Source organism: Salmo salar, chromosome 09 (assembly GCF_965601325.2).
Source record: "Salmo salar chromosome 09, fSalSal1, whole genome shotgun sequence".
In the NCBI taxonomy this organism is placed as follows: domain Eukaryota; kingdom Metazoa; phylum Chordata; class Actinopteri; order Salmoniformes; family Salmonidae; genus Salmo; species Salmo salar.
This window is the reverse complement of record NC_138299.1, coordinates 43361865-43375893: the sequence shown is the minus strand read 5'-3', so window position 1 is coordinate 43375893 and position 14029 is coordinate 43361865. Positions and strand designations below refer to the sequence as shown.

General features: G+C 43.3%; 1 protein-coding gene across 2 annotated transcripts in view; it reads left to right on the top strand.

Annotated features, from left to right (window-relative positions):
• Nucleotides 1-14029, top strand: part of LOC106611370 (neurexin-3a) — a 914099-nt gene that overhangs the window by 867529 nt on the left and 32541 nt on the right. The window contains exon 6 of one of the 2 annotated variants that reach the window (XM_045723685.2): nucleotides 10093-10183. In XM_045723685.2, coding sequence (XP_045579641.2) covers nucleotides 10093-10183 — 91 coding nt within the window. The remainder of the gene's footprint in view (nucleotides 1-10092; nucleotides 10184-14029) is intronic. The other variant, XM_082955793.1, reaches the window with a different exon arrangement.

Below are 14029 nucleotides of genomic sequence, written 5' to 3'. Positions count from 1 at the left end.
ACCCTGCTGCTGAAAAACATCCCCACAGCATGATTCTGCCACCACCATTCTTCACCATAGGGATGGTGCCAGGTTTCCTCCAGATGTGACACTTGGCATTCAGGCCAAAGAGTTCAATCTTAGTGTCATCAGACCAGAACATTTCTCATGGTCTGAGAGGTGTCTTTTGGCAAACTCCAAGTGGGATGTCATTTTACTTTTCCTGAGGTGTGGCTTCCGTCTGGTCATTCTACCGTAAAGGCCTGGTTGGTGAAGTGCTGCAGAGATGGTTGTCCTTCTGGGAGGTTCTCCCATCTCCACAGAGGAACGCTGGAGTTCTGTCAGAGTGACCACAGTTTGGCCAGACTGCCAGCTCTAGGAAGAGTCTTGGTGTTTCCAAACTTCTTCCATTTAAGAGTGATGGAGGCCACTGTGTTCTTGGGGACCTTCAATGCTACAGGAATTTTTTGGTGCCCTTCCCCAGACCTATGTCTCAACACAATCCTGTCTCGGGAATTCCACGGACAATTCCTTCGACCTAATGGCTTGGTTTCTGCTCTGACATGCACTGTCAACTTTTGGACCTTTATATAGACAGGCGTGTGCATTTCCAAATCATGTCCAATCATTAAAATTTACCACAGGTGGACTCCAGTCAAGTTGTAGAAACATCTCAAGGATGATCAATGGAAACAGGATGCACCTGAGCTCAATTTCAAGTCTCATAACAAAGTGTCTGAATTCATATGTAAATAAGGTATTTCTGTTTTAGATTTTCTTGAATACATTTGCAAAATTTTCTAAAAACGTGTTTTTGCTTTGTCATTATGAGGTATTGTGTGTAGATTGATGAGGAAAAAAAAATATTGAGTCCATTTTAGAATAAGGCTGTAACATAACAAAATGTGGAAAAAGTCAAGGGATCTGAATATTTTCAGAAGGCACTGTGTTAATATCGTATCGAGGAGGGGAGGAGCCTCTTCCGTTTGCATACTAATGAATTGATATCTCCTCGACCAGGTCACTGAGGAAATAGGACGGAGGAAAGAGGGTGGAGGATAGATTTTTGCCCAAATGAGGAAAAGCCAGTTTCTAGACAGACACCATTCACCCCCCTGCCAAAGCTGTCCATCGTCCCCTGGCAGTGAATATGCTAGGATACATGAGTCTGCATTAGGGAACATATTCTACATGAGGGAACATATTCTACAGCTAGCTACCTCTCTCGTCCATATTATTAGCTAGATACATCTAATCTTACATGGGATTTCACTCTACTGGCTGCTTAATGCATCCAATCTCTCGCCTAGCTCGTTCCTTCTCTTTTTCTATTCTGTCCCTCTCTCTTCCTCTCTCTTCCCCCCTCCCTCTCTCTGTCTCCCTTTCTCCCTACTACTCTCTCTTCCTCCCGCCTTTCTTCCTCTCTCCTCCTCCCTCCTCTCTCTGTTTCCCTCTCTCCCTACCAGTCTGTCTCCCTCTCTCCCTCAGTGATTAGCAGCAGCTGTCAGTTAGCAAGTCGGCCAGCCAGGGAAAATATCCTGCATTGATTAGGCAAATTAGCATAGGCACCCCGGCCCTGATGGGAGGCAGGAGAGGAGACACCCAACAGCATATTACATATTACATAGACAATGAGACAGACCCTCAAAATACTCCAAATAACATCTCTCACCACCTAGGTGGACGTTAGCAGTATGATGGTGTGTATGTCTTTGTGTGTGTTTGAGTGTGTGTGTGTTTGAGTGTGAGTGTGTGTGAGTGGGCGCTTGTGTGTGTGGGAGCGTGTGTGTGTGTTGGCGCATGTGTATGAGCGCGCCTGTGTGTGCGTGTGTGGGCGCGCGTGCTCATGTGTGTGTGTGTGTGTGTGTGTGTGTGTGTGTGTGTGTGTGTGTGTGTGTGTGTGTGTGTGTGTGTGGGCGTGTGTGGGCGTGTGTGTGTGCGTGTGTGTGTGTGTGTGTGTGTGTGTTTGTGTGAAAGAGGGCACATGAGGCCAGGTCTACTCCAGGTTTGTCAGTTAACCTTGGGGATATTGGTCAGACACCAATCAGAATAGTGTCCTGTGATACAGCTATAAACAGCCATCTGTATATCTGTTGTACAGTACTCATGCAGATGGCTGTAGAAAGCTTTCCTCCCCTTTTATGTCTTCCCCAGGCTGTAGTGAAGGAGGTCTGAGAGAAGGACTTCAGTGTGTGTGGGCCTTAGTTTGGACTAAGCAAACATGACTATAATGGACTGTGTGTGTGTGTGTGTGTGTGTGTGTGTGTGTGTGTGTGTGTGTGTGTGTGTGTGTGTGTGTGTGTGTGTGTGTGTGTGTGTGTGTGTGGTGTGTGTGTGTGTGTGTGTGTGTGTGTGTGTGTGTGGGGGGGGGGCTTTGAAGCTGGTTTTTCGGGGAGCTAAGAGGACTTGAGGACAGCCTGCAACCATCAATATACACAGACACACAGGATGGAACCTGACTCAGGGGTGGAGCCTACAGGGCTGCCAGCGGGTTGATGCAGCTTGGCTTGGATATCAGTGGCAGGCAGCATGAGCTGATTTTAGAGGTGTGTGAATGTGTTTTATTTTTTTGTGTGTATTTGTTAAACTCAATGCACAAAGCTTCTCTGAAGCACGTTGATCATAGTGGTACAAATAGTGGACTGTACTGAATAATGTGTCTAGTCCACCTCCACAGACCCTGTCTAATACACACCAAAAACAAATGGTTCTATATAGTGCCAAGTAAGGGTTATTTGGCTTGTAATTATAGCGGAACACTTTCTGGTTCTGCATGGAACCTTTTTTTGAAGGTTCTATAAAGAAACATGAAGGTTCTAAATGGAACCTGTATAGAGCCATTAAAAAAAGGTTCTATATTACACCTTAAAAGGGTTACGCTATGTTTATAACCATTTTTGGGGCTACATGTATAAAGAACCCTTTTTAGGGTTCTTTATAGAACCTTTACGGTGAATGGTTCTACAAAGAAAATGTCTCAATCTCATATGTTCTTTGTAGAACCGTACATGTTTTTTTATTCTGGTTTAATGCCATATTATATTGTACTACAGACACAGACAGACAGACAGACAGACAGACAGACAGACAGACAGACAGACAGACAGACAGACAGACAGACAGACAGACAGACAGACAGACAGACAGACAGACAGACAGACCTCCAAAGCTCACCTCCGCTTCAAGAGGAACCAATGTTGCATGTAAGCAATAGACGCCTTCATCTCGATTTGAGGAGATATTTGTGCTCTGAGTAACGCCTGATTTCCTGTAGATTGGAAATAAATTGATGAGGATTTGTGTGGATCAGCTGCCCAGTGTGAAGACTGGTCTTCTCTCAAGCTTGAGGAAACAGAGATAATCTTCAACAGAGGTTTAATACAGAGATCCTCCTCTGTCAGACCTGGGACGCGGGGATAATCTTCTACAGAGGTTTAATACAGAGTTCCTCCTCTGTCAGACCTGGGACGCGGGGATAATCTTCTACAGAGGTTTAATACAGAGATCCTCCTCTGTCAGACCTGGGATAGAGGGATAATCTTCAACAGAGGTTTAATACAGAGTTCCTCCTCTGTCAGACCTGGGACGGGGGAATAATCTTTTACAGAGGTTTAATACAGAGATCCTACTCTGTCAGACCTGGGACGGGGGAATAATCTTCTACAGAGGTTTAATACAGAGATCCTCCTCTGTCAGACCTGGGACGGGGGAATAATCTTCTACAGAGGTTTAATACAGAGATCCTACTCTGTCAGACCTGGGACGGGGGAATAATCTTCTACAGAGGTTTAATACAGAGATCCTACTCTGTCAGACCTGGGATAGAGGGATAGACTGTGTTAAAGGATAAAGAGCATAGGAGATGGATAGAAGACTTATTAAACCTTGTAGAAATATATATTCACATTGTTATGGCTATTTTCTCTATCCCTTCCTCACCCTTTCAATATGACTGACTTCATGGTGTTATCATGGTTGAATACCGACCAGGCACGCAGGGTACGTGCCCAGGGGCCCTGACCTCCAGTGGGCCCCCTTTGATTTTGTGAGTCACTCTGTGTCAAAATGTGTAGAATTTTAGGAAATTAGCTTTAAAACTGAAAAAAAAACGTATTTTTGCCTCATGGCAAAATGGGTGGAATTGCAGTTAATCAGCTGTAAAACTGTAAAAAAAAATGTACATTAAAAAAATCTGTGCCCCATGGCAAAATTGGTGGAATTACATGAAATGTGTAATAAAATTGCAGAATATTCTCTCCGCACCATGGCAAAATGTGTAGAATTTCAGGAAATTGCAAGGCGTGTGGGGGGGAGTTCACTACAACTTGATGTTCTGGTGCCTCGTGGCAGTTCAACATGTTGATTGGGGACCACTTTGCTGAGGAATGTGATTGTATATTTGTATTATATTGTATTCAGTAAATTGTGTATCTGCGGGACTCTCAACAAAAACAGACCTTTGTCTCAATGGAAATATAACTAATACAATTAATTTCCACGCATTGTACCCAGGTGACATGTTGTGATTATTGGCACTAGTGAGACGCAGCTGCTTCAGGCACATGTAGATTTTTCCACTGGTTTACACAGGAATGTGTGTGTGTGTGTGTGTGTGTATCTAATGCTGACAAGTACAAAAATAGACCATTGCAACCCATGGCTGGACTCCTAGAAAATAGGTATAATTTTACAATTACAGACTCCATTGATTTTAGGTTCAGCCTAATGCGTCTAAGAGAAATATCCCTATATACTGTGCTGTGTATAAGTGAGCTTGCAGACAGCCATGGCATTACTCCTAACTCTGTGAAAGGGACTAGAGGGAGCCTGCAGCATTGGGTTGTTTATGACATTAAACACTGTCATTCTCAGCCATTTGGCTGCGAAATCGGAGATAATGACACATTTTTACCCGGAATCAGTCAATTACTTTTCTCATTGCTTTTCGCATTTGCAATATACTCCCTCTGAATGACGGCAAGCAGTCTTTTTCCACAATAAATATATATTCAATGAATCATTTGATATTTACTGAGGGCCTGTATTTGGCAGCACTCCAGTGTGGATCCCCCCAATGCCTGCTTACTCATCTGTGTGTATTAAAATGCTTTTTACTATAAACTGAAAAATTACAAAATACGTACATTATAAATTATGTTTTGTACAGATACACTATATATACAGCAGTATGTGGACACTCCTTCAAATTAGTGGATTCAGCTATTTCAGCCACACCCTTTGCTGACAGTTTTATAAAATCAAGCACACAGCCATGCAATCTCCATAGACAAACATTGGAAGTAGAATGGCCTTATTGAAGAGCTCAGTAACATTCAACTTGGCACTGTCATAGGATGCCACTTTTCCAACAAGTCAGTTTGTCAAATGTATGCCCTGCTAGAGCTGTCCCGGTCAACTGTAAGTGCTCTTATTGTGAAATGGAAACCCTAACCCTAACCATAACTGTCTCTGGAAGCAGCGTCAGCACAAGAACTGTCCATTGGGAGCTTCATGAAATGGGTTTCCATGGACAAACAGCCTAAGATCACCATGTGCCAAGTGTTGGCTGAAGTGGTGTAAAGCTCACCCCCATTGGACTCTGGAGCAGTGGAAATATGTTCTCTGGAGTGATGAATCACGTTTCACCAACTGGCAGTCCAGCGGATTAATCTGGGTTTGGCTGATGCCAGGAGAACGCTACCTGCCCCAATGCATAGTGCCAACTGTAAGTTAGGTGGAGGAGGGATATTGGTCTGGGGCTGTTTTTCATGGTTTGGACTCGGTAGCTTATTTCCAATGAAGGGAAATCTTACGGTTACAGCGAACAATGAATTCTAGATGATTCTGTGCTTCCAACTTTGTGGAAAACCGTTCCTGTTTCAGCATAACAATGCCCATGTGCTCTTGTGGCTGAATGAAAGCAAGTCCACGCAGCAATGTTCCAACATCTAGTGGAAAGCCTTCCCAGAAGAGTGGAAGCTGTTATAGCAGCAAAGGGGGGACCAACTCCATATTAATGCCCATGATTTTGGAATGAGATGTTCGACAACCACGTGTCCACATACTTTTGAAGTGTATTTAGCAGATGTTATTGCGGGTGTAGCGAAAATCTTGTGTTCCTAGCTCCAACAGTGCAGTAATATCTAACAATACACAACAATACACATGTAGGTATTACAGACTGGGTCAGGGAGAGGTGGAAAATATCCGTGAAGACACTTGCCAGCTGGTCAGCGCATGCTCAAAGTACACGTCCTGGTAATCCGTCTGGCTCTGCAGTCTTGTGAATGTTAACTTGTCTACAGGTTTTACTCACATCGGCTACGGAGAGTGTGATCACACAGTCGACCTGAACAGCTGGTGCTCTTATCCATGGTTCAGTGTTGTTTGCCTCAAAGTAAGCAAAGAAGGCATTTAGCTCATCTGGAAGACTGTGTAGATCGTGGCTGGGTTTACCTTTCTAATCTGTAATAGTTTGCAAGCCCTGTCACATCCGAAGAGAGTAGGATTTGATCTGTATTACCTTGTGTCACTCATATATTTGTTAGTCATTTTGAAGCTGCAAAAGTGGTCTACTCTAATGTTGAGGTGATTCCATATCCCTCATGTATTTAATTCTAGGCTATAGGCTATATTAAGATTCTGTAACGAGGGTCGTACAAAGGGGACCAAGGCACGGTGTGTAAAGTGCTCATATTTTACTTGAATGAAAACACTAAATCAAAACAATAAAAACGACCGTCAACAGGTCCGTCAAGTTACAAGGAACAAAACAGAAAACAACTACCCACAAAACCCAAAGAAAAAACAGGCTTCCTAAGTATGGCTTCCAATCAGAGACAACGAAAGACACCTGCCTCTGATTGGAAACCATACCCGGCCAAAACATAGAAAACAAAACATAGAAATAGAAATCTAGAAAAAACCCACATATAAACAGAAAACCCCAAACCACCCAAAACAACCCACCTGTCACGCCCTGACCACTCTACTATGGCAGATGACCTCTTACAAGGGTCAGAACGTGACAGTACACCCCCCCAAAGGTGCAGACCCTGACTGCACCTAACCAAAAACCAACAAAAACAACCCCAAACACAAAGGGAGGGAAGGGAGGGTGATAAACATCTATGGCGGCTCATGTGCTACACCCAGACCCTTCCTCTCCCTCTGATCCTCCAGCAACGGAGGTGGCTCCGGCTCAGGGCGTAACCCCCGTTCTGCCCGCAGATCCCTCTGCTTCTGTAACCCTGGCCGGTGGATCATTATCGGAGGAATCGGACTGTAGATCCTTACCGGAAGCTGTGTGCTGTAGACCACCGCTGGAGGATCTGGGCTGCAGGCCGCCGCTGGAGGATCTGGGCTATGGATTATCACTGGAGGCTTCGTGCCATGGATCATCCCTACAGGCTCCGAGCCATGGATCATCACTGGAGGCTTTGTGCCATGGATTATCACTACAGGCTCCGGGCCATGGATCATCACTGGAGGCTTCGTGCCATGGATTATCGCTGGAGGCTTCGGACCATTGATCATCACTGGAGGCTTCCTACGGGGAGCTGGAACCGGTCTCACCGGACTGGGGAGACGCACTGAGGACCGAGTGCTCAAAGCAGGCACTGGCCGTACTGGGCTATTGAGGCGAACTGGAGGGAGAGTGTGGGAAGCAGGCACAGGACTTCCTGTATTCTGGAGGCGCACTGGAGGGAGAGCGAGAGGAGCAGGCACTGGACGTACTGGATTATGGAGGCGTACCGGAGAGAGAGTGCGAGAGGCAGACACATGCTCACCACAATAAGCACGGGAGTTGGCTCAGGGCTCACCCTTGGCCCAGCCAAATTACTTGTGTGCCCCCCCCCCATAGGCAAACCCCAACTTAAATATGACCTCCAATTAGAGACAACAAAAGACACCTGCCTCTGATTGGAAACCATACCTGGCCAAAACATAGAAAACAAATCATAGAAATAGAAATCTAGAAAAAACCACATATAAACAGAAAACCCAAAACCACCCAAAACAACCCAACTGTCACTTCCTGACCACTCTACTATGGCAGATGACCTCTTACAAGGGTCAGGACGTGACAGTAGGGGGGGGGGGGGGTGTACTGTCACACTCTGACCTAGGAGAGCTGTGTTTTCTCTGTTTAGTTAGGTCGGGGTGTGATAGGTGGGTGGGCATTCTATATTTTTGTGTTTATGTTTAGTTCTTGTTTTTCTATGTCTATGTTGGGTTTTGGGATGATCTCCAATTAGAGGCAGCTGGTTCGTGTTCTCTCTAATTGGAGATCATATTTAAGTTGGGGTTTGTCTATGGGGGTTTATGGGTAGTTGTTTTCTGTTTTGTTCCTTGTAACCTGACGGAACTGTTGACGGTCATTTTGTTGTTTTGATTTAGTGTTTCATTAAAGTAAAATATGAGCACTTCACACGCCGCGCCTTGGTCCTCTTTGTACGACCCTCGTTACAGATTCATATCTAAGAGCCCTCCAAACTATGTGCTAATGATCATGTATTTAGACTAATTCATCTAACTGTTGTAGTTTTTGGTTCTTCATTAAATAATTGGCTGCCATCAAATAAATATTATTTTTATTTTCAAATAACTTGCATATATTTAAATACCTTCAGATATTATTTGGTTTTCTGAGAGGTATTCAAAATAATTCCAAACATTATTTGTTTTTCTTAGACCTCTATTTGAATATCAAATAAAATAGTTAAAATAAAATAGCCTTAGTTTAAGCTCTTTAAAAAAACGACATTTGACTAATTATTTTCTGCCCAGGTATGGTGTGTGTGTGTGCGTGTGCACGTGCATGTGCGTGTGCGTGTGTGTGAGTGTGTGTTTTTACATTCCCGTCAACCTCAGCAGTATATACGGGGCCTACACTGTACGGTACAATGATGAACCACTGATGACTCCATTACTCCCCTGGTATTTCTCATTTCATAAAGCTGCTCCATGACAACACTTCTAATATCCCCTCCCTAATCTCCTCCTATAAAGACATGCAGAGGCTGAGAAACGAGTTCATCCGGAGCGAGGGAGCGGAGAGATAAATCAGAGATGGAGGTGAAGGAGATTGTCAATGATCGAGCCGCCCTCCCTGCTCAATAGCCATGATCTATGGCAATGCAAATCAATACATACTATTAGACAGGGTAAGATGGAGGGGGCAGGGGTGAGAAATTGGACCGAGTTAACAACCGAGTTAACAACCGTGAGGAGGAGATGTCGCCAGGGAAATATCATGGCGGGCGTATGAAACAAAAGCTTTGATAAAGACAGCAGAAGTTTTTCCATTACCCGACTGAGTAAAGAGTGAAAGATAATGAGCTGGCAGTCGCTCAGATCAGAACTAAACTGTACAGTATAATGATGAATACTACACTGTACAGTACAATGATGAAGAACTACACTGTACAGTATAATGATGAAGTACTACATTGTACAGTATAATGATGAACTACACTGCACAGTATAATGATGAAGTACTACACTGTACAGTACAATGATGAAGAACTACACTGTACAGTACAATGATTAAGAACTACACTGTACAGTATAATGATGAAGTACTACATTGTACAGTATAATGATGAACTACACTGCACAGTATAATGATGAAGTACTACACTGTACAGTATAATGATGAAGTACTACATTGTACAGTATAATGATTAAGAACTACACTGTACAGTACGATGATGAATAACTACACTGCACAGTATAATGCATTCATTTCAAAGAGGAGTTTCGCTTTTGTTTTTCTACTGTGCCTGGATATGAACTCAATGGAAAACTTTACATTTAAAAGTCCTTTACGTCTGCTTCCCCTTTAATACTGAAGATTTTCTAGTAAGGCAATAGGAAATGTAAGATTGTGTATGAAATGTCATATTTTCAATTTTATATATGTCATTGTTCTCTGACCTCATTGTTCTATCAAATAGCGGATTTTTTTTTATATTGAAACTAATTATCTTATTCGTCTGTGTGTTTTTGTCCACTTCCTGTTTGTGTCCGTGTGTTTGTACCTGTGTTTCTGTTTCTCCTTTCTTTTGTGTATTTTGTTTTGTTCTTCCCCCATGTGTTTGGCCCATGAAGCAGACGACAGATGACATGGTGTCTTCGGCAGAGTGTTCCAGTGATGACGAGGACCTGGAGGAGTGTGACTCTGGCCGTGCAGGTGGGCTAGGTTAGTTTCCCTCTGCTTGCTCTCACGCTGCTCTATCTCTCACTCCATGCACACCTGAGGATCAAGCACTGCATCCTATAAAGCATCGTAACCCCATGGACACACAAAGTGTAACTTCCAAAGATAGAAACCCAAAAGACAAATTATGGCAAGACGAGATTTTTTACGTTAAAATCTGACTGAATTACAGAAAACATAATACATAGCAAAGTGGAAAATAGTGAAATCTGTCATGGACTATTCACATTATAAAATCATATATGTTGCTTTCAAAAACAATATAAAACATATTAGTTTGATGAGTTACACTTGCCCATGGGGTCGTGTTAACATGGTCACCAAAACACACGCAAATGTTGTCCTCTCAGCGTTGAATGAGAGAGAGAAAAAAGACACAGTTAGTGTGAAGATGTGCCATGTTCTCTGTGTTGATGCTTCAAAATGTATCATACCGTGTTTGGGTCCAGTGCTCTATCCATGTGGCACTGTCCTGACTTGCATTTTGACTCATGATACATTTTGAGATTCTCTTCTTAAAGATTTGCTTTCAGTGAAATTACTGCGTGATTAGATATCTAGCGGGAATTAAAGTATTGGCTCATTTATGTGTGTTTATTTCCTTTTTTAAATGTTTTCATATTTGGAGGCTTGCACTGTAAAACATTTAATAGAGAAGAGATATCATCAAATTTCTGTGTACAGGGCTGTTGTTTTTTTTGTTTTTTTTGCTTCAAGGTGAACATGTTATCCTGCTGTCTTTTTCCAAACCAAATATGAATATTGAGCTAACTTAGACGTTCCAAATCAGGTTCCTCTGAGCTTTTTGAGAGAACTTGGGATTTGCCTTATCTTGTTTGGATAAAATCTGAAAAGCCAGCTCTCTGTCACGGAACTGTGTGTACCACAACACCAATATGGAACTGTGTGTACCACAACACCAACATGGAACAGTGTGTACCACAACACCAATATGGAACTGTGTGTACCACAACACCAATATGGAACTGTGTTTACCACAACACCAAAATGGAACTGTGTTTACCACAATACCAATATGGAACTGTGTGTACCACAACACCAATATGGAACTGTGTGTACCACAACACCAACATGGAACTGTGTGTACCACAACATCAATATGGAACTGTGTGTACCACAACACCAACATGGAACAGTGTGTACCACAACACCAATATGGGACTGTGTGTACCACAACACCAATATGGAACTGTGTTTACCACAACACCAATATGGAACTGTGTGTACCACAACACCAATATGGAACTGTGTGTACCACAACACCAATATGGAACTGTGTGTACCACAACACCAATATGGAACTGTGTGTACCACAACACCAACACAGAACTGTGTGTACCACAACACGGAACTGTGTGTACCACAACACGGAACTGTGTGTACCACAACACGGAACTGTGTGTACCACAACACCAACATGGAACTGTGTTTACCACAACACCAACACGGAACTGTGTGTACCACAACACCAACACGGAACTGTGTGTACCACAACACCAATATGGAACTGTGTGTATCAAAACAACAACACGGAACTGTGTGTACCACAACACCAACACGGAACTGTGTGTACCACAACACCAATATGGAACTGTGTGTATCAAAACAACAATATGGAACTGTGTGTACCACAACACCAATATGGAACTGTGTGTACCACAACACCAATATGGAACTGTGTGTACCACAACAGACCTTTTAACCTTAACTGTTTACTTCCCAAAGAAAAATGAAAATTTTAAAGCAAGTTTTGATATAAGCCAGTTAGTCCATCAACATGTCAATAGCTTCAGTTATTTACATGAACGACCCATGGACACTACAGATATACTGTAAGCCAGTTAGTCCATCAATATGTCCTATAGCTTCAGTTATTTACATGAACGACCCATGGACACTACAGATATACTGTAAGCCAGTTAGTCCATCAATAAGTCCTATAGCATCAGTTATTTACATGAATGACTCCAATTTTTTGAGCCATGCAAACTGAGTTTGATTTTATTGGCTGTTTGGTATGGCAGGGAAACCCACCTCAGGTACTGGCTGTTTAGTATGGCAGGGACACCCACCTCAGGTACTGGCTGTTTAGTATGGCAGGGACACCCACCTCAGGTACTGGCTGTTTAGTATGGCAGGGACACCCACCTCAGGTACTGGCTGTTTAGTATGGCAGGAACACCCACCTCATGTACTGGCTGTTTAGTATGGCAGGGACACCCACCTCAGGTACTGGCTGTTTAGTATGGCAGGGACACCCACCTCAGGTACTGGCTGTTTAGTATGGCAGCGACACCCACCTCAGGTACTGGCTGTTTAGTATGGCAGGGACACCCACATCAGGTGCCCTATAGATGCTTTTATTTGTGGCTCTAAATGAGGCCAATAAGTCAAGTGCCTTAATGTATCTCAGGTACATCACCTGGCATTGCTCAAATGACAGACGACTGAGAGACGGTTCCACACTGCTCAGGCCAAGGTGTCATCAGCACTACCTGATCATCGTCCACTGAGAGGTCAATTCCAATTCCTCCCAAAGTTCCTATGAGAGATAGCAGTGCTAAAGAGCCCATGTCTGATCTCTACTGTAGCCCTCTGAGCTCTCCAGGTCTCTGAGGACAGATATCATCAGGGCCCCAGTCATCCAATCATCATATGTTTACACAGAAATTCACACCATTCTAACCCCGACATCAGTTGACGTGGACAGCTGCATGCTACGTGGTCTCGCTATTTATTTTCCGTCATTTTCGTGAGTGAAGCATGTGGGGGATGTTTTTATTTTGAATACTTTCGTTTGACGTTTTGTATGTGCAGGTCTCTTTTGTATGTTCGGTTCTCTTGCCTTCCGGTTGGTGTTTGTTTTGTTTTTGAGTCGGTGTCTTTATCTATCTGCCAATTATCTGAAATACGACATACCTGTCGTCTCGCCTCATCATGTGCAGCATGAATTTTCGGTGGTTGAAAAAATTGTTTTCCTCATCTCTTTGAGAGCCTTTGTTGCCATGAGGCTTTTTAGAGCAAACATTCCCATGTTTTGATAATCAAAGCAAATAAAAAGGCAACAAAATATTTTCTTGTCATCAACTTTTTGGGCCTCAAGCAGGCAGCCATAACATCTAACTGAAGACAGTTGTGAATTAAGAATGATATCTTTTTAACCTCCCCTCATCCCTTCGTTCACTACCTACCTTCTTTTCCTCCTAAACCCCTCCCCCCTTCCTTCGTTCACTACCTACCTTCTTTTCCTCCTAAACCCCTCCCCCCTTCCTTGTCAAGCCATTCTGCATTTAAATTGGTTTCAATGAAGATGACAAAGATTATTTTATTGCCACAACAGTATATATGCTTTCCTCTTTTGAGTTGCAGTCATTTTGTGGTATGCATTAACAGTAGTGGCTAACTCAACCTCAACCCATCCTCTTCCGGGTCACCTCCCGGTGACCTCAATCCCTTCAAAGCGTGGACTCTAATTGGCTCCATCATGTGTGTCTGACCCTTGACCCCTAACCCTCCATTTAGACTAACTGGGCTGCTTTGTCTTCCGGTCACTTTGAGTTCGGCACCTATCTTTAAGGTCAACATTGCCTATTGCGACATCGTTTCTCTCTTTCTGTTCTGCACTCGTCTGTTTTTGTCTGTCTTTCTGTCCGTACCTCTGTTCGTTTGTCTGTGTTTTTGTCTTGAGGCGTCGTGACTCTGTTCTCCGTTTGTAAAACTGTTTTGTATTCCCCCTTTCCCCTTAAAGGAATTCCATAAGAAAGATTCCACTGGTGACGATAATTACACACATTTTAAACTAATAAC